Source organism: Tachypleus tridentatus, chromosome 7 (assembly GCF_004210375.1).
Source record: "Tachypleus tridentatus isolate NWPU-2018 chromosome 7, ASM421037v1, whole genome shotgun sequence".
Taxonomy (NCBI): Eukaryota; Metazoa; Arthropoda; class Merostomata; order Xiphosura; family Limulidae; genus Tachypleus; species Tachypleus tridentatus.
Window position 1 is genome coordinate 72272089 of NC_134831.1, and position 27833 is coordinate 72299921.

Here is a 27833-nt window from a genome sequence, read left to right on the forward strand (position 1 = left end):
AAGTCTACAAACATTAAAGGATTTCTAACTAAATTTACTATAGGACAATAGCAAAGACCAAACCAACAATTATTTAGCAAAGAATAACATTGTACTACTTTTACACAATTACACGGACAGAAGAACTTCACTCTGTGGAACATATTTAAGACAAATCAATATTTTAATAAAACATACAAAGTGTATAATATATACATATATACTTACAATCACAGTGTTAAATATCTTGATAGCACTGTTAATAATAACATTTAATTGAATTATCAATCTATGACATTTTGATCAATTGTTTTTGGAGATCTTTATTAACCTTGAGAGTGGGTTTTACTATGCTTTCAACAATTCAAATCCAGGATCTGTAGCTTTATGGTTTTATTTATTCTTATTTCTTCTCATTTTATTAATATCTTGTATTGCTACCTTTTGTTGCCTTATGATCAAATCAGGTACAATATTGATAATAATTACAACAGTTATATTGTTATGATAGGAGCTATTACGGATAGCAAAGTTTAAGAATGTATTGCATTATTTAGCAAGGAGATACCTATTAAATTTATATTTCAGCTGTCAAGTAATGATCACTGGTGAAGTAAATTATGTGCTCACTGTGTGATATATAGAAATAAAAATAGTTATGTTTAAACATCCATGAGATGCATACACAGAAATACCAAACAAGTAATGACAACAAGATGGTGAACTTATTAAAGGTGCAAACAATTATTACAGAAAATTCAAACAAAATTTAAATAAGCACTACAGTGAACTAGTCCTTTTTTTTTTCCCACAGAACATTACCTTTTATTTTCATTCTGTGATTCAGTTTATCAATGTATAGTCATGGAATTTTGTCACATTCTTTATCAAAATAATATCACTCTACCACATTTACTGTGTGTTTTTCTTATGAATTACATAATGGATCAGAACCTGTCTGTACTTGTCAGCAGTCAGGGTGCCATTAATTGTGTATTTATCTTTCAAATCACTGATTGAGATGTAGTCCCAAACTTGTACTGATTCCCCACTGTGCTTCTGTAGTTGTTATTAATTAATTATAATATTCCTCTTCTCTCAGCCCTTAAATGTACTATCATTGATTATTGCCAAATAATATTAAATTGTATTCATCTGTAAACAACAAACACATATTGAGCTTTGCTTATTCCATTGTTTGTGAGTTAATTTCAGTTTTAACTATTTGGTTTGCATACCTTTTATCAACAATGGTTTTCAACCAGCAACACATCCATATAAGACTATTTGAAACTAATATTTACCTTCTTATTCTCACTAACACTTGTATTTAAAGCAAGATCATTGGAGAGGTCTAACCAATGTTTCATATGGCATATCTTTAACCGGCCAAAACTTTCATTTCTGAATGTACAATTTCAGCCATAATTATATTCATGCTTCTGCTACTACTTGCTGTGGTATGACTGTTTATACTTTATAGTATAGTATAAGCATTATGCTGGTACAGATTGTCAACACATGACTGTACACTAGTGCATTTCATTTTCACAGGGCATTCTTGTAGTATTATACTTTCTCCTTGTAATTTCCACAGTTATGTCCAATACTGTATGTATAAACAAATTGTAAGATAAAAATTACTTTTGCAGAAATAGAAGTTATTGCCAGTGTAAATGCATAATTGTTTTAGTATTTAACATAACTTAGCAATATCTAATAATAAAACTAAAACTGTTTGTTTTTTTATTAAATAAAAAAAGTCTTTACGCAAAGTAAAAATTCCTGCTTGCATGAACAAGTAAATATTTTACACTTTTCCAGTAATTAACAGAAAAACTAAAACATTTTCATACCACCCTTAAGTGAAGTTTTAACTTGCTGTATTCAAAATGGTCAAACAAAATTGTAGTCTTATTAGTTTTTATTAATATCATATTCAATGATAAGTTTTCTTCATTGAAAGACAAGCTATATCTTTATAAACATATTCAACAGGTTAAATGGTAGTGTTACTTACACCACAGTATTAGTACAGTAGTACATAATGCTTTTTATGTTATAAACATATAAAAATGTATAATTCTTGTTTAAATTCTACTAACTGAAGTGAATGTTACAATGAACAATGAAAATAACTTTAATGAAATTAAAAACATAAAGTAGGTTGGGTCAACCACAACACAGTGTTGTATTCAAAATTCATTCATTTCTCTTTCTTTGAAAGTTATAGTAGTAACTGATACCATGACACAAATCTTTGTTTGCAACTTTACAAATCAGTTGTGGCAACTTAGATTAAATCTGACCATTGAAAATGATTCACAAAATATGGCCTGAGTACAATCAACTATATGTGACTACACAACCATGATGGATTAGAAACATATATAATTTTTTGGAATTAAAGGATAGTTAGTCACCTATGATATCTGTCTTTGGTGATTACTCTCTGGACTTAAGATATTACTGATGAGGTATTACAGAGTTATGAAAATTACTTTTATATATACATCTGAAATCTCTACACAGGAGACAGTTGAAATTTGATTAATCTCTTAGAGTGAAAACCAAAATTTTGTTTGATAAAAATGTGCTCTTCAACATAAAATCATAAATTATTTCAATCCTGTGATATTTATGCTATTCCTGAATATTCCATGCTATTTGTGTTTACTGTGCATTAAATACCCTCAAAGGTTTTTTGTTTCTTGAGCTTAAGTTTCTTTTTTTGACACCAGGATGTGCAGCATGTAAGGAGGAATTAACTGAGGGACAAGCTTTGATTGCTTTGGACAAACAGTGGCATATCTGGTGTTTCAAGTGTGCTTCGTGTGGTGACGTCCTTCACGGAGAATATATGGGAAGGTCAGATTTAAATGTGAAATCCTTAAGGTGTTTGAGCGATACTTTGGAAAATTAAAGAAAAATAGTTTAACATATATAAAGTATGTTCTGTTGAAAGACTTCATGAAATGTTTCCACATTCAGACAGAAGTTGTCTCTTTCAGTAAGACTTGAAAGAAAATTATTGTTAGAATGAAAATGATTTAGATTTTTTAAAAATCAAGATGGGTGAAGCCATAACTTTGTTTTTATATACTTTAAACACATGATTGGATATATAAGTAAAATTATGGATCAAATACAAGTGAGTAAATCAGGAAATTGCCTGACCTTGAGCAAAAAGGTAATATTATATCTTTGTGCTCGTTAAAGTTGATCTAGCTAGCCAAAGAGTCTATAAAGTAAAGTTTTAATGAATGAACTCAACCATGAGTTATGGTTTGTTAAAAAAAAAAAACATTATTTAACTCTCTTGTTTTATCTACATCAGCTATAGTTTGTGTAGTTTAAAGAACATATTTCATCTCATACTGTTCAGTTCAATTACTGTTTTGCTGTTACATTAGTAAACCTACTATCCGTGTGCAAGTTACAACATTCATTAACAAGCCATCCATTCAAATTTAGGAAAAGTTCCAAAAGCAATTATTCCATAAATGTATGATTATTCTAAAAGTTGAAATTTATAATAACCTATTATTATGAATATCTTATGTAATTATCTGATGCTATGTTTTAACAGAATAATAATGGCAATCTCATTTTCATGTAACCTTTATGGTCATGTGACCACTTTTTCGCTAAGAGGATCTAAGCAAGTAAGAATTTAGGTACTTGTGTACATGATCTTAGATGTGACTTATGTTCTGTGCTTGTGTAATACATGGCTGATCTAGAGATGTAGGTACACTGACACCAGTTCTAGGAATATGTTATATATATATTTTCAAAACAATATGTTTGATGATTAGCAGATGTCAGATAGCTTCAAATCATAGTTTGCTATCTTTTTCTATTTTAATTTTGAATGACTTGTGGAAAACATTTTTTTTTATAGTTGAAGATAAAGTGTATAGTTGATTACATTCTGATGGTCAGAGTTGGAAGTTCGTGCATGAATTTTCTAAGTTCAGTTATTAGAGTAGAAGTATCAGAGTGTTAATATGAGCCAGGAATTCTAGGTTCAAGTCTCAGTCATGGCAGTTTTCTTAACATCTTGATTTATTAAATTATTACTTGTTTAGTGTTAATTTTACTCCAGATGGGGATCTGAGCTCACAAGTGGTAAATTAAACCACTTGTATAAAAACCTGGCTTGTGGATTGACATGTTGTATTGTGCATGTGATTGTGTTGATGGTCTGGAGGTACTGTATTGTTTGTTTATGCTTAAGGATCTTGTGTTTCATGTACTGTTATACCCTTAGGTGCTTAACTTAGGTGAGAATGGTGCATGTGCACCCATCTCCCCCACGCACACACTTTTTCTAGTTTGTGCACAAAAGCCATGGTTAACAAGTATGTTAGATTAATTTAGGTTTTTTGTTTGTTTGTTTTTACTTTCCAACAAAGTTAGATACCCTATTTATAAGTAGGAGTTGAACCTTTCTGAGTGTGTATGTGTATCATTATGTAATGGTTAATATAAGAAGTTACGTACTTGTTACTTCATTTCTGTAGTTAAATAACAGTGTTAGTATGACCTGGGTGCTCTGGGCACAAGCATTACTCAGGACATATTTTGTAACATCTTTATATGTTATGATGTTTTTGTTTTCAATAGAGATGGACTCCCATACTGTGAAAGAGACTACCAGAAGTTGTTTGGTGTCACATGTGCTCACTGTGATAGATACATAGTAGGAAAAGTATTACAGGTACATGCTTACATGTATTTTAGTAACTTGTAAACAAGTAAGCTTTTCTTTTTAATACAAATTGTAATTGCTTTTTCAGAATTGTGAGGTTTTTAGTATGAATGTGAACTTGGAGGAAAAATTGATAACATTCTTAAGTTATCTAATTAGATGTTTCATATTTAAAATGTTTTAAATATGAGTTGTCTGTGAAAGTGAATCATGATCTGTTAAACTTCTTGTTCATAGCAGTTTACCATAAGTTAATGTTTGAAGGGATTGAACTTTTCTGTGGGTTGACAGTAATTAATGACCTCTTTTATTAATTATTAATTGCCTTGATTTATATCCAGATTACAGTTAAAAGCAACTAGAAGGGATGCCCAATAAGATGTGAAGGAGCTCTTTGAAATTCTTTAGAACCCACTTTTCATGTCATGGTTCATGGTGTGAATTTATGAAAGTATTAATTTAACTGCTGTACATTTATTAGGAGACATATTACAAACTGTGACTGGTAGACCTAAATGCTTATTAAAATATTACATTTGTTTGTTGCAGTGGTGTGTAGGAAGCTGGTATTTGTAATTACATAATTTTTTTTTAAACTTTTCACTTCTTAGTTTATTAGGATTTTTATCTTGGTAATGTTTGATTAACAATATTTTATTAGAAAAGTCCCCCTTAATCAGTGTAAATCTCATGGACTTAAAATGTTAAAATGCATTGTTTGATTCTTTGTAGTTGGCAGAGCAAAAGATAGCCTATTTTTTGGGTGACCAGCTTTCCAAAACAAAAAAAAAACCTGGAACAGTCCAGTCCTTGCAACTAATATCAAAATAGTTATTATAAATTTGAAATAATTTAATTTTTAGTTAATTTACTTTACATTTATTAAACTGTTTCACAATATTTCCAAATATATTATCATTGGCATTATTTTTTAAATATTTTTAGCTACATGTTTTTTGGAGTAGTTACAAAACAAATAAACAAAAATAGTCAAATTATCCCTCCAAGATATCTTTAAATATTCACTCTAACCAGTTTATCTTAAAATAGGCTACTTCATACTGAGTTTACTTAAGAATCTATAGCATTTTAAAATATACTATGCTTAAGTTTTAATATTACCTTGAAACGTTTTAGACATAATTTTGTGAACAACAAATGGATCATAGAAGTTTTGTATTTCTATTAATTAACTAGTCATAAAATTCATTAAATGACTGTACATTGTGTGTTTTAACACTTAGCACTGCTTTAAACCTCTCCACATTCATACCTTAATATACTTAGGTTTATTACAATGTATAGATAGAACTTCTGAGATAGTTTGGTGGAAGGAGTGTGTGTGTGTTATGGCAATTATCAAGTCAAGCTTGTTACATTTTTGATTCATTATGACTGACAGTTTAGGCTCTTTGTGATAAAACCAGGACATTTTATGCATTACAAGGACCTTTCTTGGGATGCTGGGGCAGACTATCAAAAAATGGGAGCATCTTGACAAAACTATGAGGTCTGTTCAGCCTGCCTTTTGTGCAGCTTGCACTAAGATGTTTCAATACAATCTGTCAATGAAACCAAATGTTAAAAAGAACAAAGTAAATGTTGTTAGAATATTTTAATTATTCATATAAATACAAAGTATAGCATGGGAATTATCCTTGGGTTTGATATGTGTGTTGTCAAGCTAGACCCAAACTTGAGCACTTTTGGGTGATTGACTATTCCTCTTCAACTATTCAAAAGCACTCACATTTTGGGTCTAGTTTGAAAAGATTAACAACTTTTGTAAGTGTGATCTCGTGTGCTGATTTCTTAATTAGTATTTAACATGTGTGTTTGACATATGAGTGAACTGAGTGGCTCATTTTCATATATCTATACAATATGTAATGATTGGCAGAACTTTGTGTTAGAGAGTTTCAGGTACTCTAGCTCAATAATTTAAAGGTCTTGACAGAGTCAATAACCTGTAATTTAAAAATTTATGACACTTGCACAATTCATCAGTTATATTTATTAGTCGTATTCGTATTTAGTAAATTTTGTGTCACTAATGATTGATGAAAAATTAGTTATCATACTTGTGTTGTATAACCTGTAGTTTCTTTGTGACTTTGAATAATATTTTTTGTTTTTTTGATAATTGGTATTGATTTAGGCTGGAGACAGTCATCACTTTCATCCAACATGTGCTCGCTGCACCAAGTGTGGAGATCCTTTTGGAGATGGAGAAGAAATGTACATGCAAGGTCTGAACTATATATATATTTAACATGGAGACTGACCAGTCTCATTAAGAGAAACATTAATTTGTTTTACTGGCTAAACGTAACTGTTCTCAAGTTCCTTTATAATTTTAATAATGAAACTTAGAAGGAATACCTTTTACCATTTTTATTTTTAAGTCAAAACGGTTTGCTACTTTTTATAAACTGTCCATAAGATAAAGATGTTTTTAAAACCAGTAAAAGCACCTTGCATATTAAGAATGTGACATCTACTTTTTGTTCATGTAATTGAGACTAGTCTCAAATCTATGTTTCTTTAAATGAATGTATAACTTTTTGTAAATCCTGGTTATCTCATTAAGAGGTTGGCCATGAAGCTGAGGAAGATGGAGTTAATAGTTAAGCTTAAGCAACATATGCAAAATGGGGTGTTTGTGGTTAAAACTGGGTGCATTTTTTGGGTCACTGACTAATATATATAAGCATCAAGTGCTGGCAAGAGAATGGAAATAGGGATAAGGAAAAAATATTTGTTGTTTCAATTTAATAAACCTATTCCTATGTCTTTAATAGAAATATTGATATGTATATATGGTATCTAATTTCAATTTGTTGATGACTGTATAATGTTTAACCTCCTATTGCTGACAAACTTGTTTGGTACAAATTACTTGTCATCATCATTTGCAAACGTTTTATTGATTAACAAGCTTGATTGTTGAAGATTCAACTTAATATTAGGGGGAGCAATTTGGCATCCTCGTTGTGGACCAGCTCCAAATGGCCAAGAAGAGGAAAGACCAGAAGAAACCTTATCTAATGGACATGGACAAATGATGCAGGTTGTTACATGAGACTGTATATTAATTTATTCCCCCAGAATACCCCTATCAAAATATTGCATATTTTTATATGGATAAAGTGAAAGATTTAAGCTTTCATCTATACAGTGTTATTTTTAGTTGATTTTAATATATTAATTTTTTTGGTTTATTTAGTTCAAGTAATGCCAAATTTAGTCCACTTATCAATAATGTATTTTTTATCAATAATGTTTTCAGGCTATGGTCACTTTGACACAAGTTTTAGGCCTAAATTCACATAATAATAAAATGTTTTTCTGTTAATAAATATTCAGTACAGAATTCCATGACTAATTGATTAAGTAACTAAATGGACATGATAACTCTCACCTCTAACACTGGTCTGAAACACTCAGTGAATTCTCAGCATAATATTAAAGGACAGCTAGGTGACCTTTTGGTCAACTAGGGCTGTTCTATCCACTAAATTACCCTAAACCCTTAAAAAACAACCTCAATGCCATTTCTTATCCTTATTCTTCACTGATTATTTATATTTGTAATGTACTCTTTGTCCAAATGCTACAATTTTCTAGCTTATTACATCATTATGAACTTTCTAAGTATTCCAGGACGATTTTTGTGAACTTTTTAGATTTAGCAATGTTACCATGATTAGCAGCTCTCTCTAGCTAGCTGAGTTATACCATTGAAAATTTCTTGCTATGTTTTTTCTTGACAAAACATATGAGTTTTGTCAATTGGACTTGGTATTGTGTGAAATTTTCATTCTAATGCATTTTTCTCATTTTGTTGTTCCATGTAATTCATAAAAGGTAAACTGTGTATCATTTATTGATGTTTATTTTACGTGATACATAACTGTAGTTTATCTTTTCCATGAATAACAAACTACAGTCATTCTCGATACAAGCTATTAAGCTTGACCTATAGCTTTAAATGTTTTTCTAACATAAACACAATGGTACACAGAAGCTATTAATTTTAAGGTTTACTCATGTGTAGTGATAATAAAAATACATTTCTTTCTTAATTTCATGACATAATAATTATTTATAATTTTTATAATGACTAAAAAGTGATAGGTTTTACTACATTTAACAGTTTCACTGTTATAGAATGAATGTGGCAGCATGTAGTTTTTCTGTTGTACTCCCCCCCACCTTATAATAAGGCTTATAATACTATAAATTGAATTTTGAATCTCCCCTGGATGACCAATTGTGTAGCTTTGTGACTAAGTACAAACCAACAAATTTTCTGTATTATAAATTGCTAATGTTGTAATTCAAGTTGAGGATTGTTGAACAGTAAAGCTTTCATCCAAAGTATTGAAGTTAGTTTTAAATGTTTAAACCATCATCTGAAAATATCTTATTATGAAGTATTGAAATTTGCTGTTTTTACAACAGTAAATTTTTAGTACTAACTGTAAATCTATCACAAAATTATTATGAGCATCTTAGTGTTGTTTTTTTAATACAAAATTGTTATGAAACTAATTTATTATGTGCTGTCAGTTTTTCTCTAAGTCATATTTAAAGTCAGTTTGGAATAGTTTTGGTGTTAGAAACGTTTTTATTGCACTAAAAATTTCATTCAAGTCTTGCAATTACATTTAAATTTTTTTTTTCTTTAATGACAGCATCAGTAAGTACATGTAACTTGGACTGGAAATGTATCTGAACAGAAACTTTTATTTTGGAAAATGCAATGCATATTGGAATATCGTTGCTATAATTGTAAATATATATAGTCATGAACGATCATTAGTCTGTTAAATCCAGAGAAGCTTGATGCATGTAGCTCTTGAGTAACTTTATGAAAATATCCAAAAACAAACAATCACAGAACAAGTTCAGTTTGGTAAGATAAGTTGGAAATTGGATGAAATATAAATACAGTAAAACACCTTATAGAACCAAACTCTTACACATTCCCTCATTAAAGGGGAACCCTTTCTTGATGTAATCTTTTGTTCTGTTATACTCACTTATTTTATTCAATCTTATTTGTCTCTGAACAAGTTGTCAAAAAATAACTGAAAATTAAACTTACAATGAAAACTTTAGTAGATTATTTTCCTGATGTTTGAATGGAATGCATCATTTGAGTGTGTGTGAGTTTGTCTCACATCTGTGACAGTGAGTATGATATTCCAGTATTTATTTACACAAACATCCAAATGTTGCATATGATGTATGTGTACTTTTCATACCTACTGTTTCATTGGTTTCACGTACTGAGTCTGTGATTGTTGACCCCTCACATTTTTCTGAAGTGTGAGAATCTAAGTAATAATGCTTTTAACAGTAGGATTAATTATTCCAACACATATATATATAATTATGTTGAGTTATAGAATCATCTTTACTTAATTACCACAGTTTTTGTTTTCTTTGCTACCTAAGAGTTGAGTCTCATGATTTTTTTAGCTTATGATATATATTCATATCCTTCATCCTATTTATTCAGCAGTATGTTCTGGTTCACTGCATTTGTTTGTAACTAGAAAGTATGAAGGACCTTTTTATAAGACTTTGTAATGTTCATTATTTCCCATTTATTTCTAAGAAACATTTTAAGAGCTGTTAGATGTATATCTTCACATATAGCATATGATGATGGCTAAAATAAATCCTTAATAGTTTCAGTTTGAAGATTAACTTAACCACATTTGTAATAATAACCATACTATATGAATTACACAAAAGTGAACACAGTAATTAAAAACAAATAACATTAAACATTTGGCTTATCTCCCAAATTAGTGGTTTTTACTTAAACTTAATTAGGTACAAATAGTTCAATGTTGGATTGAATTATGAAGAGAATTTTGCATCCAGTAAGTTTGTGTAGTGACTTGAGTTTTTGTGTTTGTAGTTTATACTAACTGTTTTTTTTTATTAATTAAAATAATTTTCTATGTAATTTGATATTTACAGAGATCAGATATACAAGTTTGTTTTACAGAGAAGTTTTATATACTTCTTATTGTGTAAAGAAACTATTTTGAACAATTTTAACACCACTAATTTGTATTGTTTCCATAGTTTAGATAGTTTTATTAATATCCTTTGAAATTGTGACATATTGCTGATGTGAAACTTATTATGTGAAATGTCATAAAACTATTTTCTTTGTAAAGTTATCAATGATACATTTTTAAGATGCATGATTGCCTGAGACAATGACAAAAACTATGTATAATTTTTTGTCCATTAAAAGTAGTGTATGTTTACAATTTTCTTATTAGAATAAAAATTGAATGTTTTTTAGCTTTTAACTTATTTATGTATTGCATGTTTTTTGACATATATGTTCACCTTGCATGACCTCATGATTTTGCATGATTTTATTTTAATTGGACCATGCATGCAACACCAGAAGCTACCCTGTTATTCAACTACTAGTGGTTGTGATGGCTGCCTTTCAAGACAGATTGGTATTGTAGGCTGTAACCAACATTTACAGTTTATCAGAAGTTGAAAACAACAGAGTTGGAAATTAACATGAAATGTAAGAACAAGACAGTATCTTTATATTATGTCCTTGTAAAATTATGACCCTTTTTTCCTTTAGGAAATGATTAGATGGCCTCTTCTTTTCTGAAATGAGACTATTTAACTGTTATAAATTTAATTATTTTCAGGCCAGTATATGCTAAAATTATTTTTTGTATTTTTCATTGATTTTTGATGGAACAAGGACTGTAACATTCAATACACATATTTATGGGTGCTCAAGCTGAATTTTCTTAGTAGCAGAAACAGTATATCCTTAAGTAATTGAAATTTTTATTTTACCATTTGTGTTGAAAAATCTTACTGGTAGCAACTTCTGATATTTGATTCTTCTTTTAAATACCAACAATGGCAAAAAAAGGATCATGTAAAAATAAATTATATCTGTTTGTCTGTCTTTCTTGAGCTGAGTGTATCGTGTTAGTTAGTGTTGTGGATTATGGATCTCTGAATCCATCATTTGAATCTTGTGACTGCCAAAAAACAATCATGTTCTACTGTGGTTACATTATAAAGGTGTTGCTCAAAGCTTGCTTCTTGGTTGGACAAGAATAATTTAAAAGTTGCTAGACTTCTAGACTATCATTTTCAAATTTGGGATGGTTAGTGGAAATAACTGACACAAATCAAACAATCTGTCTATCAAAGAGCCTTTGACTATTTACTGATTTCTTTTATAGATCGACAAAAGATAAATTAAAAGTGCCCGTGATATCTGCCCTCCAGAAATATATTGTATTATTAATTGTTAATTATTTACTACACAAACTAAAATGTGTATTTTAGAAATTAAAAGCTTTCAAAATATCTGAATGTTTTTTTACAATAATGTTCAAATATGTAACAAATTATTTATTAATTTTAACCTTAAATATTATGCATGTGGTTTTCTTCATTCAGTTCATATCTAATTTCTCATTACAGCATTTAAAAAATATTTGTGAAATTCTTCCTTAGCTGTGCTGGTAGGTAGATGATTTCACCATCAGGTCTAGAATGCTCCAGAGACTATATTTTAAATGTGAAATGATAATTTATATTGTCTTACCCTGAATTCTAAGTGTAGGGTAAGTTTTTCAATAACAACTTTCAAAATGATTTGTATACTTCATTGACTCTTTGACTGTACTTGTGTGGAGCATTTCTGAGCTGTATGCTGTATACAGCACACTTGCTTTCAACTGTCAGAGGTGGACTGTACCTTACATGGTGATGTGACAGTCAATGGGTTAATCATATATGGTGAGAGGGCAAAGTGTGAACAGTGCAACCATGACCTTTTACAGAATTCTAGTCAACATAATTATTATGTAATAAATGTCAGAGATACTACTATACATTTTACCATGAGTTGTTTACTTAGCAACAGTTTGTGGTAAAAGAGAGTAAGTACCAAATACAGTGTACAGGAATACTGAATAGAACTGTAGATGTACATATCATAGGTTTTAGTGGTTATTAAAGAAGATTATACAACTTGTGCACCAAACATGCCTTCCCTCTAGTTTTGCAGATAGCCCTCGAGTAGCTTTGCATGAAATTCAATAACAAAACAACCTATGAAATGGACAAAAAGTGTTTACATTCTTCATATGGACATCACTTTGCATTCCAGCTGGTCAGTGTTTGAGTCAAGCTGGCATTTCACAGACATATCTTGAGTACACATACCTTAGTAACACATCTGATTTTGTGCAACAGACTTGTACATTTTACTAAAAGCTTGACATATTTCTTTTACATACTTATAATAAATTTTGAATTATAGTCAATATTTCTTAACCTTTATGGGGTTGGTCCAATGGACTGACTCCATGCACATTTAGATAATATACACAAAACATCGAAAGATAGTCCATGTCCAACAATTTAATAGATTTGAGGCAACCATTAACTTTAGATAGAACAAAAGTTGATCCTTTTTACTCTCCATGTTTGAGGTTTTTATTGCAACATGATTGTGTTAACTATCTCAATTTAAGAAGAGGTCTTGTACTTGTTCGCTTATCTGCTTGACAAAATTGTTAGATTTACAAAGTTCTGACAAGTTATTTTACTTCTGCTCATATAGATAGCTATTCTTGTTCAGAGCTACCTTCTATTTGCAAAATTTTTTCCACATGCTACAAAGTCTTTCACTCTAACACCCCTCAGTTTACATGATAACTGATTCTCACATGCAAACTATCATGCAACAAACTACCACCAATACATGCATCACACATACACATGACTCATGATCCCCTCTTTGCTATTCTACATAACTACCACTTCTCTTAAGGTAGTGCTTGTGTTTGGACCTTTGATTTAGTGCTCTATTTCAATTCTGAATTATTGTAATATTTCTTTCTCACTGGTTACCATTCCTTCTATTTACCACCTCTATACCAGTTCTGATCTAGTTAATGTTTTCCATTTTTATTTCATTTGCATGACTTCCTTCCATCATAACTGTTTCCACCTATTTATTTTGTGGCAACTATCCTTTTTTGATTTCATTTCCTCTCACCCTTATCAATTGGATACAACTTTTAGTTTGAATGGCTTATTCATCCTTCTCCTCTTTCCTCTCACCCTTATCAATTGGGTACAGCTTTTAGTTTGAATGGCTTATTCGTCCTTCTCCTCTTTCCTCTCACCCTTATCAATTGGGTACAGCTTTTAGTTTGAATGGCTTATTCGTCCTTCTCCTCTTTCCTCTCACCCTTATCAATTGGGTACAGCTTTTAGTTTGAATGGCTTATTCATCCTTCTCCTCTTTCCTCTCACCCTTATCAATTGGGTACAGCTTTTAGTTTGAATGGCTTATTCATCCTTCTCCTATTTCCTCTCACCCTTATCAATTGGGTACAGCTTTTAGTTTGAATGGCTTATTCATCCTTCTCCTCTTTCCTCTCACCCTTATCAAGTGGGTACAGCTTTTAGTTTGAATGGCTTATTCATCCTTCTCCTCTTTCCTCTCACCCTTATCAAGTGGGTGCAGATTTTAGTTTGAATGACTTATTCATCCTTCTCCTCTTTCCTCTCACCCTTATCAAGTGGGTGCAGATTTTAGTTTGAATGGCTTATTCATCCTTCTCCTCTTTCCTCTCACCCTTATCAAGTGGGTACAGCTTTTAGTTTGAATGGCTTATTCATCCTTCTCCTCTTTCCTCTCACCCTTATCAAGTGGGTGCAGATTTTAGTTTGAATGGCTTATTCATCCTTCTCTTCTTTCCTCTCACCCTTATCAAGTGGGCGCAGATTTTAGTTTGAATGGCTTATTCATCCTTCTCCTCTTTTTCATGTCAATTATTCCAGGCATCTTACTTTTCCCTGACATCTCATGTGCATTGTCTTTTGAAAGAATTTTTTTTTTTTTAAGTGGGCAGGTGGACCACTTCACATACTTTCATCTCTTGCTATCTGCATTGCTATTTCTTCCTTGTTGGGTTATTGTCTTCCACCTGTTGTTATTCTTTAGATTTCAGTGCAACTATAGCTGGGCAAGTTTTCTTTCTTTCATTACATATATTTTAAGGAGCCTGTCCCATATTTTGATCTGGATTCTGCTCTGTGATGAGGTCCAGATATGCTTCAATCACTGAAATTTTAGCTTAAATTCACATTGTAAGGCCATGTTGACTTAACTTTCATAATTTCAATGGGCACTAAATTCACACTGTTCTTTAATATTACATATGCTAGAGATGGGGTGTTCCATGATACTGTTTGTAGGTTATTTCTTATAATATATTCATTTCATAAATATGCCTGTTCTGGACCAAACTGACCTGTGTACTTTTTGAGTAAAGCAGAAGGGGATTGCTGTCCACCCATTTCTCAGATTGAATAAATCTGGTTTGGTCTGCTTTATGAAATAGGGTTACGTGGTCACCAGTTGCATTGTCTCCAGTATGTATGTTTCTCCAGGCTCTTCATCACGTTTTTCTACCAACTTTTCTTTTAGTGGAGTAAGAGGATCCTTATAACTTTTCAGTTTCAAGCTGCTGGAATGGGAGACTATGGAGATATCTTCCTGAATGAGAAATATACAATATAAACAAGGATGACTCCATTCGATTGAGAGTAGAGTGATAGTGTTTTATTGGTGTAGTTGATGGAAATCCTTCAGAGGTATGCTCCATTTCTACACATGCTTTTGTGAGCTATCACAATGATTGGGTCCCCTCATTCTAACCCCACATGGAAGTCAGTTCCTGGCTGTTCTGGATTTAAACCTGAACAAACCAACAACATGTCTTCTGTTGGGATCTCTTGTCCTATCCATATCAGGATATTGGTTCCTGGCAGTTGAGTTTTGGATTTAGAGCAGAACCAATCACAGTATATCCTCACATGTGTTGTGTGATTGGAGTTCCTTATTCTACCCCTGCATGGATGTTGTTTTCTGGTGGTTGAATTTTGGACTTAGATCTGAACCAGTTTACATGATTTACTTGCATGTAGTGTGTTGGCGCATGTGCAGTTCATCACTTTGGTTAGGATCCCTCATCCTACTCTTGCATGGAAGTTGGTTTCCAGTAGTTAAGTTTTAGATTTAGAGTTGAGAAAATCAACATAAGTCTTCACACGTGTTTAGGGGTGCCTCCACTTATTTTGCCTTGGGTGTAATGCTTTGGTGTTGTGGGTCATGATGGGTGCATTTGTTGGTTGTTCCACTTCTTTTTTTTGTGGTAACTTTCATTGTCTTTATGACAACAATGTTACTGTGTTTGAGATGGTGCAGTCAGTTTGGTATGAGTGAGATATCTATGTATTTTGCTCTTCTCACATGTGCCCTGTTGTTCTCCGATTGGTGTTGGGAGTTTCTTCCTCCAGTTAGCTGAACTTAAGGTGAAAATAGTATGCTCCTCTTTCCTACTTCTGCATGAATGTCGGTTCCCAGCAGCTGAGTTTGGGCATATAGTTTACTTACCAATGGTATGATCCTCATCCTACCCATATATGGATCTTGGCTCCTGGTGGTTATGTTTTGGATACAGTTGACTTGCTGTGTATGGTCCATCTCACCCTAGCCACTCTACACTTTAGAGCACATCCCTTACTTTGCCCACATTCTGTTCATCAAGAGGGTTTAAATTATTATATATTGTAGTTAGGATCATTGTCAAATGTTTTCTCTCACATTGGAATATGCTCCTCACAATTTTCCACCTGAATCTGTAACACTTTTTCCATATCTGGGTGAAAAGCATACCTGTTGAAGTTATGTAACTTCACATGTATAATCTTCTTATTAGAGGGTTCCTTCATGAAGGTGTTATTCAGACTGTTTCGAAGTGTAATTCTACTTTCTCCCTTATACCAGACCCTTCAGCAGTTCATTGTGGAATTCTAGCAATTGTGGAATTGAGCAAAAGTAAGGTATTTAAATGTTGTAAGCTGTAATTTTCTTACATTGAAAATATAGTTCTACAGATACTAACTAAATAAGTACTTCTCACAATTCCCATCCTTCCTCTCAACAGTTTGCTGGTGCTAAGGTTTCTTCATAAATTCGAAGATAATTAGGTGTGTATGGGGCATGTCTGTTGGTGGAGGTTTGTTACAGGATAATTTACACATATAAATCAATTAATGTGAACCAAGGAGTATGTGGGAGCAAAAAGCATGTGGTGTGCAAAAAAATTTGCAAATAGAGAGCAGCACAGAACAAGAATGACTGCATATGGGAGTGGAAGTAAATACCTGTTAGAATTTTTTTTTTCAGAGTAGGAAAATTATAAGTCTTGTGTTGTGATAGTAGTTATATGGTTCACTGATGAATGTTGTTTAGATTGCCAGGGCCAGTCCTCGAAGTTTAGAGAGAGAACCAATCGTCACAGACCCTAGCCGAGTTTATACATACAGCTACCTGACTGCAGAACCAACACAGGGATATCTGCGCCGACCAATTCAACCTTATCCGCCCAAATCTCCTCAGTTTCACAGGCCTCCAGGTATTTTTGGTTAACTTCAATTGCATCAGTGGTCTCAAATAAAAACTTTCATTGACAACAATAATAAGTAATTTATGAATTTGAAGTATTTATTGATATTTTAATTTGACAAGTATATTTGTATAAATGTTTTTTGGTTAATTTATTAGTACATAACATTTATATAAAGCAGTTTATTGTAACACTATTTGTACCTTCTTCCTAATTTTATACTGTTTTACTGCCATACACTAAAACTAATCACAGAAAACAAAATATAAGCTATATACATAACTATTTTGCTTCAAATAAAACTTAATAAAATGTTGCTATAACTGTTTTATTTTTTGCTTTACTTGTTTTCTTGAGTTATAAAGTATATCCAAGAAAATTTAGCATTAGGTGTAAAGTATAGTTTTCATTATAATGTTAACTAAGTTGTGTTAGAAATATGGATACTCAGTGATGTCAAAAATGAAAAAACTAATTGTAAATTATATATATATATATATATATACACACACACACACACACACACATATATATATATATATATATATACACACACGTGTGTATGTGAGTACACATGTACTCTTCATTATTTTGATATTTCCATACAAGTGATACTTCCATTGAGTGGAAAATAACTGAATTTACTTGTGATTAAAATGCTTATTAAATATTGCAAACCAATGCTTACGTCTGAATGGTGTCGTGCATTGTTTTATGAAATGTTACGTCATTTCCTGTCCAGTTGTTAAATATTACTAGCATAGACCATGACTTTTTACATGTGTTTTCTCTGTTTATAGCATTTTTGTTTTGTAATATTTTTACTATAGTCATATCCTAACAATTTTGCTTGGCTTAAGCGGCAAAAGAAATAGCTAAGGTATTTGCATTATATTATTATTTATGGAACACAATATTTCCTGGTGGCAGGTTATAGAAACCCCTAATCAGTGAGAACATTTGAATTATATCAGTTCATATTCTTCACTTTTACAAAATATAGTTTAAATTGATTCTTCACATCCTGGTTTTCTTCCTTCTGTAATGATGCAGTTCATATTTAAGATGATCTTATGGAGTGAGGTTTTTTTTTTAACGTTATTACTAAAAGATATTTGTTTACTCTATGCCTACAGTAAATGAAAAAAACAGTTGGGTGTTTCTGCATAAGTCATTCAGTGGAGTAACTCTTGCAAATATCTCCAGGTGTGTCACTGCAGTTTAGATGCTGCTAGTTTATGTTGTTATCCACATATTGTAACAGTAAGAGAACTCTTTAATTTGCTGTATTTTAATTTCATTTTACAGAGGGTTCAGGACGACCACGAATTGGAAGTCGAGGACAGCAGTCAAAACAAGGTATTTATACATTCTGAGAAATCTTGCTTTTATTGAACATTCCTAATATAATTTTGTACAACCAGATAACAAGTATATACTTGCATGTAAAAAAAAGGAAAAGTTGCCAAATTTTCACAAATTTTTGACAAACTGAATGTTTCATCATCTCTTCTTTAGTATAGTTTGTTAAAAAAGCTTGTGTTTTGTGTTCATAATTGTGTATGTGTCAAAGCCTCGTTCTTTCTCGGGGTTTATTTAAAGCACGTTTAAACTTTTTATAAGCAAATATGCTTGATATAAAGTAGATTGTCCATGGAGGTTAATAACATTTGTAGATTAATTAACTCTTGTTATTGTCTTTAACTATTATAATTTTCTAATTAACTATCGTAGAGAGTAACTATCAAAGTGGTTTTAAATTTTAAAATGATGCTTTTGAAATTGTAAGGTGAATATTTCTGAAGCTGATAAAGCATGATTCATTTTAAGGTAATGAGTTTGATGGAGTGTTGCAAGTACGCCAATAATGATCTTTGTCATTACACACTTAACTGGTCTAATATGAGTTCCCAGTAACATAAGTGTTTAAAAGCATTTTAAATGTACTTTGTCTGTTGTAGGCAAACAGCAAAACCATTGTTCAACAGGTTGTCGTGATATTGTATGTTTCCTTATTGATAGCCATTTATGATTATGTATGGATAAATATATTTCATAGATTGTGTCATGTGTCACCTGGTGACACTGATATTATTCACAAAATGGCTGTCATGTAGGAAAGAGTCTATTATGTATTGCAAACTTTGGAAATGTGTAAATTATTAGTGCTGTGTGAGTACTGAATGTAGGTATGAAAACTACAGCACCACAGATAAATGGCACTCTCTTCGAGTTTAATGTGTCTTTCTCAATGAAACACTTAATTACTCGTATTGTGGTGATGGGATGGGTGAATTTTCTTTGTTTGTTTTTTTTTTGTGGTGTTTCCTGCAATGCTGTGTCTATGCAAATGAACTTCATTATTCATTTAAAAATGGAATATCATATTTTTACAAACTGCACTATACATAACATGGAAGATATGTTGAGATGGAACAGGAACATGACAGAATGTATAATGTGTTGTACGTGCTAAGGTGTAACAAGCACATAACAGAATGTGTAACATGTAGGATATACTGAGGTGTGACAGGATGTGTAACATGTATAATATGCATGTTAAGTTACCATAGTTAATGGTCATTGGACAACCTAGTATGTTTTTAAATAACAAACTTAATTTACAAATAGCCTGTATGTAGCAGACACTTGTTAAATAAATTCAATAATTTTTTTGGACACAAGGGCTTTATTTAGAGTTTAATGTTTGATTGAGTTAAGCTTGTATCTTGTATTTGTGGTTATTTATTTATTTTTTGTTCTTTCCATGTTACTTGGATTCCTGTGATTAACAGGAATGACAGCTCTTGGTAAGTAAATGAAAATGTTTTAATGTGTAAAAAAACACAATACAGAATCAGAACAAAAACTTTAAAATAACACTGGGGAACACTCATTTTGTTGCATTTAAAAAAAGACTTTTCTATAGTCAATTTGAGTGTCTTGATTTCAAATCTGAAGTCGGTTTTTGTCTGCAAGCTACAGATTTTATGCAATTTGACATTTTTATTTATTTTTTAATTTTTCGTTATTATAGGAAATTATAGGAATAGCTTATCAATTTGTTTGTGTATTTTATTCAGGTAGGAATTTGCGTTTGTAACTTTTGCATTTGTACACTTCATCTGAACAATCTCGTTTAATGCTCCAGCAGTAGTCAGCCATCATACTTTTGTCCCAGCACCCTTGGTAGCGTTCTTTCATGACCTTTAGATCATTCCATGATCTTGGAATCGTTCTCCTTGTTCGTCACTCACAGCCCCCAGGTTGTCAGGGAACTTATCAAGGTGGCTGTTCAAAAAATGAAGCTTGATGCTCATGTTGCACCCGAGATCACGCAAAGCGAGGAGCATTCTGTTCACAAGTTCATTGTAGTTCTCCGCCTTATTGTTTCCAAGGAAGTTCTGAACGACTGCCACAAAGGATAACCATGCTGCCTTTTCTAAAACGGTCATCGTAGCAACAAACTAATCACCACGAATGAGGGTTCGAATCTGTGGGCCATCAAACACGCCTGCTTTGATCTTCTCAAATGATAACCCTGGTAAAGCTGTGATGATGTGTTGGAAACATTCACCTTCGGTTTCCAGTGCCTTGACAAATTGCTTCATCAAACCTAATTTGATGTGAAGAGGAGGAAAGATGATCTTATCTCTGCTTACAATTGGGTCTTGTATGATATTTGGCATGCCTGCTTCAAGGGTGTCACAAATAGGCCAGTCCTTCTGGACCCAATGTCTGTCTTGTGCTCGGCTGTCCCACATACAGAGGAAACATGGAAACTTGGTGAAACCTTTCTGTTGTCCAAGAAGAAAGTTGACCATCTTTAAGTCTACACAAATGATCCAATTGTGCTCATGATATTTTAATAAGTCCATGACCATTCTCATATCATCATAGTCTTCCCACAAATGCACTGAGTGACCGACAGGTACTGCTCCATAAACATTCCCATTATGTAAAAGAACACACTTTAGACTGCGTTTTGAACTGTCTAAAAAGAGTCTCCATTCAGCAGGACTATAGTAAGGTACACCCAGTTCTTTGAGAAGCCCTTGGATGTCATGGCAGTAAACAAACTGTCTGTCTTCTGAAAAGAAGGTCACAAAAAGCTGGTCACGCTTTCTAAAATATGATACTTTAACAGAGTGATCAACAAGATTTCTGCCTTGTAATCTTGATGCCAAAAGCTCTGCTGCTTTCTTTGAAAGACCTAAATCTCGCACTAAATCATTCAGTTCAGCCTGGGGAAGAGGCTTGGGGACGGGGAAAGGTTCAGTGTCTGAAGAACAGTTCTCCAATTGTGTACACTTTTCTGACTGTCACTGTCACAACTGTCTTGTTCGCTTGTATCATGTACAATGTCTTTATCGTCCAATGAAGGCAAGCCTTTGAAAACTGGAACAGGAACTTCTTCAGAGTGCGGAGCAGGCCGAATAGCTGAGGGAATATTCGGATACGTAATCTTATGTTGGTTTTTCTTCCCAACACCCATTGTGTTTACCATGCAGAAATAACAGTCAGTTACATGGTTGGTGGGTTCGCGCCAAATCATTGGAACACCAAAAGGCAGACCATTGCGTTTTCCTTTGGTCCAGTCTCGAAGCATTTCTTCACAATTGTGGCACACAACATGAGGAGCCCATTGCTTGTCTTGATCACCAAGATGAACTTCAAAATATGCCTTGTAGTCACACTTGACGAACGAGGATATGTTACGTCTCTGACGATTGAGTGTGTAGCATCCACATATGTAGCAGAAGGCATCAGGCTTGTTTCTGCAATGATATCTATTTTTGGAAGCCATGTTTGATCTGAAACAAAAGAAGAATGATCAAAATATTAAAAGCTATCTATATATATGGACGTGAAAATGCTTATACATGGTTTACGCAAGTTCACATTTGTACAATTTCATTAACCTCAAATTGCATACAAACTAGAGCTTGTAGAGAAAAACTAATTTCAGATTTGAAATCAGCGCCTACAACTCCTTCAGAATCAGATAAAATATCCAATGCAACTCAAAGTTACTGAAAAAGTGTTCCCCAGTGTAATCATATCTTAAAGATTTTTTACAAAATCAGTTCATAATGTTTTAGGATAAAGTCTGTTTTACTGATTGTTTTAACAGTAAATTATAATTCTCATCTGATGTTACTATTAAGATATATAATCGGATGTTACTTTTGATAAAATTAAAACAACTTCAAGTATGTGTTCTTAACATTAATGCTTTAGTACAAGTCAAATTTAAAAGTAGTTAGTTTTTTTTATTACTTTCATCAAAACATAGAACAGGTTTTCAGTATAAAACTTAAGGCTGTGTTTTTATGAAATGTACCAATTTATTTAAAAATATTGTTGATAACAAATAACAATCATTGTTGAGTCGATTTCGATACAGATGTTGGGTACATGTTTGATTTTTATTGTGTTTTGATGTGCATATTTTGTAAAACTTAGCTGTGAAAATAATTGTAAAGGATGTGAGACTTGCACAATATGTAAAGTGGTAAGGAGAAAAACCTTAAAGTTAGAAAAAACTTATTATAATATTAATAAAAACTGAATAGAGATTTTTTTATTTGTGAAGACATGCTTGGTAATTTGTTTAAATAAATATGTATTTGTTAGTTATTTCTTTTGTGCGTGTGTGCATTTTTTTCTTTCATCCTTCTTTTCAAAATATCACTTACTTCTTTCCTCAAACAGTGGAGTCCATCCAAGCCAATGTTCCTCGACCCCGATCCCCCCACATGAACAATGAAGAGCCTATAGAATTGTCCCATTATCCTGGGGCTCAGCGACCCAATCCATCTGAAGTACCCAAGATTGAACGGGATGACTTTCCAGCACCACCCTTTCCATACACTGATCCAGGTCGATAATTTTTCTTTTATCTTGTATGTTCTATTATCTGCTTAAATTATTGGTTTAAGTATTTATTTAGATTTCAAGATTTGTAAGTTTCGGATAGGTACTAGGGAGAGATCATTTCTTAGACTTTTATATATGTAAAAACGGCTGGTTTGGGTTCAGAAAATGTCTTTGTAGATGAGCAAACCCAAACCAGCTGTTTTTACATATATATTTTTCTCTACAAGTGTGTTTTCTCTTCATCACTGATTGTTAGACTTTTAACTATCACTGTTTCGTTGTTTATTATTTCTGTTTGTTACCAATGTAGGCAAAAAACATCATTTTAAAAATTAGCTTATTTATTGAAGGTCATCACATTGAGTTTATAAGGAAACTTTCGAGTTTTTTGGAGGAGTTTTTATAAGTTAAGATATTTTATTGCCAACATAAAGAAAACTGGATTGGTCCAAGTGGTAAAATGATAAAAACAAAGTGCAGATTATGCAGTGAAAAGGGGAAATACAAATATTAAATTTATGACTGTGAAGCATGTCCAGAATTACCTAGAATTTGTTTGCATCCATGCTTCAAATTGTATCACAAAATATGCTAATGTATTCATCATATGGTGGTTTAACTGATTTTTTCTCTTTTGTATGAATAAGATGGCATTTTACAAATTTTATCCAAATAACTTTCTGGACGCAAGTATATCAGTACCACTTGACCTCCATAACCTTTGTATTGTGTTGATGATGCACATGTGCATCTTATATAAAAAAATCTTAAATTTCCTTTTTTGATTTAGTGTTGTTATTACAATTGTTTAATACACCCTGGTAACTCAGCAGTATGTCTGCAGGCTTACAATGCTAGGATCTGAATTTTAATACCTGTGGTGTGCAGACCATAAATAGCCCATTGTGAAGCTTTGTGGTCAGTTACAAACAAACAATTGTTTAAATTGAAAACACAATAATAACGCATTAAATCTCTTATCAGCACCTGCCGTAAATGATGTCAAGCATCACAGCAGTTGACGGGTTAATCAATTTTTAATTTTTGGCTTTACCTAGAACGACGAAGACGTTGGAGTGGAAGCTCCAAAGACATAGAAGTAGATGAAGATGAGGAATTAATGGATGAATTGGAACAGGGGGAAGAACCTGTATATGAAGATCCAAGGCTGAAGAAAGAAGAGGAAGAACTTTCCAAGATTGCTACTGGGATCGGCAAGGTAATACTTCATATATTTGGCAAATCTCTACTACATCAAAAAATTCAAGAGTGAAAATAAAGAAAAATGTAAAACTGTATGTTGAACACATCATATCTGTTACATCCAGTACCTTGGTAAATAACCTTTTTTAAAATATGATAAAAAAAAAAGAAGTGAATTTTCTACTAATAATTTTTGATATTATCATAAGTGAAATCATGCTTATTTCAGGTATTCTTGAAGACTGTAAAAGAAAGAGAAAAAATACGAGCTTGGAAAAAGACTCACATAGATCCTCGGAATGCCTCCCGCACTCCTTCAGCAAACCGAGAAGTAGCAATTAGGATGCGATATAACAATCCTGTTAATGCTTGTGAGTATTTGTTTATCACCTACTATCTTAGTGAAAATAAATACATTTTAATGAAGTTAAGTAAGCAAAATCACAAGGAAGGACAGCATTAAAAACAGCAAATCCAAACCTCTGACTAAAGAGTATAGAAGTGGAAATTAGGAGAGCGAAATGTGGGTGCTCAAGCCCACAATGTCCCACATCTATATCACTCTTCACTGCCTGCAGACAGTTTGTTATTATCAAAATCGAGCTGAAACAGAAAATGCTGCACTAATTAAAAGGATTCTTAATTCTATCAATATTAATTATATATATGTATATATGATTTTACCTAGTGGTAAACTGAGGTAAATTGTGGAGGGGCTTCCCAAAGTGCCATGAATATGAAGTATAGATGATAAATTATAATAATGTAAATACCAAGGTACATTTCAGAAAGGTGTGCTATTTTCAACTGCATTTTCAATGCAGTTTTCATTGGAAACTCATACTCTGATCAATAATTCATATGCTTCATAGTTTTCATCTATACACAATACGCTTGTACATGCATGCTATGTTTTACTTTTCAATAAAAGATATATGAAATTAATGGGTAAATACCTGTGAAACCTTTGGTTTATCAAGTGAAATCTCTGATGATCTGTTGTAACTTGAAATCAGTGTGGTTGTCTAATCTTCGTCAAAGCTCAAGATAGAATGGTATTACACAAGGAGTGTTAATACAGAGCATGAGTTTCAGTGCATTCAGAACGTTGCTATGGGACTCATGACACATACTTCCACCTTAATGAAGACGTTGAGTTCTACAGATCTATGTCTCTTTGATGTTAATTGTTAAGCAACAACAACGATTGTGTTTTCCATATTTTATGAATATATGTAGGTGACAATATTGGGGTGATGAGGGGGGCTTGGCTCATTGGGGGCTCAAGCCCCCCAAGCCTCACCTTAGCGCATCCACTGTCTATGCATCATCTTGTTTCATGTGTAATTTTATGTGCTCTAAGTTACTATTTTGATATGCTTTGAGCATCAAGTACTAGGAATCTTTTTCTCTCTTCTCAGCCCCTTCTCGTGATCTTGACCATCCACGACCCTGGGATGATGATACATTTGATCGAGGTTCTGGGTACAGGTCATCAGTTGGAAGGTCAATAGGAACAACACCTACCTATAATGGTAAGTATTGCAGAATAGTGCTGGCAGTATGTTAGACATTTGGTAGTAACATAATTACCACTGTTTGTATATTCAAATAGCCTACCAAGTTTATTGTTCAGTGTCATGAAAATTACTGTTTTCAGAAAATAACGTACTTTCTGAAGTTTTTAATAGATTTTCATGTTGTGAAAACGTTTCTTTTGGCTTTTTGATTGTTTCACTCAATGCTGTGAGTAAAATCATATTGTAATCACACTGCATTTGATTGGTGATGTCAGAAATGACAAATGCTGTTCCATTAACAAGCATTATTGACCAAAGAAATGTAATATGTTTCTCATTATTTAACTGGCATGATGAAACTCAGGGCAAAATACTGTACCAATGAAAACCGTGCCTATGTTGTGTATGATGTAATCACGAGTCACATGCACAGTACACACCCCCACAATATCACCTCGCCTTCAAATAGCAATAGCCTAACACATGAAAACAAAGTTAAAAGTTCATTAACTGATTTGGGATCAAAGATATCATAATAACTGATGGGGCAGGAAAGGGCAAGGAGAGACAACAGGTCAAATATGACCATTCAATACCCTTCAAAACAGGACAAATCATACACATTTCATAAAATATGTTGCTGTGATTTTATCAGGTAAACATGATGACTTTGCTTTAATTTTGCATAAAAGTGTGTCTTAGAAGGTAATTTTAAGGTTAAAATTCCAAAAATTTCCCTCTTCTTGGAAGCAGATTGATCATTTCCAGGACATTGCTCTCTGACACCACAGATAATTTCCATCCTACATCTTTTACTTCCCTTAATATTGGGAACAATTTAATGTAAATGAAATAAGTTGAAACAGTTTTATAAAATACTAACTTACACACACACACACACACACACACACACACACATCAAACTTACATTCTTAAATAATGCATCTTTCCAGGAATAATGACAGTATAAACAAAGTGTGATGGTTGGCACCATCGTTCAAGGTTACAGCTTTGCCCATAAATAATGTTTTTAACAAAACACATACAAGTATTAGTCCAACCAGACTAACAGTGTCTGAAAGGGAACATGTCAGTGCTTTAAAGGTGACATAGTAAAGAGCTAAGCATTTCTTTGTAATTTGACTTTAGTTGTTTTGTGACTTAGTAACAACTAAAATTCTCAAATATTGGTGGGTTTTGTTTGATAACAGTAACTGAAAATGAATAATTTTTTCTCGTAGTTGTGTCATCCTTACGTACGGTACCTAAACCAGGCTACGGACTCTCAACTAAGTGTTCGACTTTACCAGTTGGAGGGAGAGATTATGTGGTGAGACTCTTTAAGTGTCACTCCATGTTACTTTTTGAATATTTTCTGTTAAGAAAATAGCTTAGAAGTAAAAATCCACATAAAACTTGGCACAAAGCTCTGAAGTGTTTTGACAAATGATGTAATACTAGAACATTTTAAAAACCTTTTTTGTTTAAACCTGAAAATCAACAGTAGAAATTATTAGTTATCACATATCTATATGAATATAATAGCACTGTCTGTTGTCTGTGCATGTAACAAACTACATTTCAGGATATTAATGGATCTTCAGAATTGGCATGGAGGTTCATTAGGTCCATGTGGGGGAACATATAAAGTTTTGTGATTTTTTATTTGCATCTTTTATCATTTCTTAGCCCCCTATAAATGAGTCTTCACCAAATGTAGTATGATGATTCATTGGATCCATTTGGTGATTCATACAAATATTCAATTTTGCATTTTGAGGTTTTTATGGTTGGTTTTGCATCTTTTACCATTACTTCAGCCTTTGTCAATGGATCTACACCAAGTTTGGGATAAAGGTTTGTTGGGCCCATGGAGATAGAATACAAATTTTCACCTTTGCAGTTTTAATTGGTATTTTCTGTCACTACTTCATTTCCTGTTGAATCTTCACCAGATTTTGCATGAAGGTTTGTTGGGTCCATGTGAACATAATGTAAACTTGTAGTTTTGCATTTTATTTTGCAGTT

General features: G+C 32.5%; 1 protein-coding gene across 1 annotated transcript in view; it reads left to right on the forward strand.

Moving 5' to 3' along the window:
• LOC143255958 (actin-binding LIM protein 1-like) overlaps window positions 1-27833 on the forward strand; it is a 116836-nt gene that overhangs the window by 41716 nt on the left and 47287 nt on the right. The window contains exons 5-16 of the mRNA XM_076512447.1: window positions 2721-2847; window positions 4609-4702; window positions 6852-6942; window positions 7663-7763; window positions 17049-17211; window positions 18511-18561; window positions 19998-20012; window positions 22918-23085; window positions 24141-24301; window positions 24515-24656; window positions 25707-25820; window positions 27047-27135. Coding sequence (XP_076368562.1) covers window positions 2721-2847; window positions 4609-4702; window positions 6852-6942; window positions 7663-7763; window positions 17049-17211; window positions 18511-18561; window positions 19998-20012; window positions 22918-23085; window positions 24141-24301; window positions 24515-24656; window positions 25707-25820; window positions 27047-27135 — 1316 coding nt within the window. The remainder of the gene's footprint in view (window positions 1-2720; window positions 2848-4608; window positions 4703-6851; window positions 6943-7662; window positions 7764-17048; window positions 17212-18510; window positions 18562-19997; window positions 20013-22917; window positions 23086-24140; window positions 24302-24514; window positions 24657-25706; window positions 25821-27046; window positions 27136-27833) is intronic.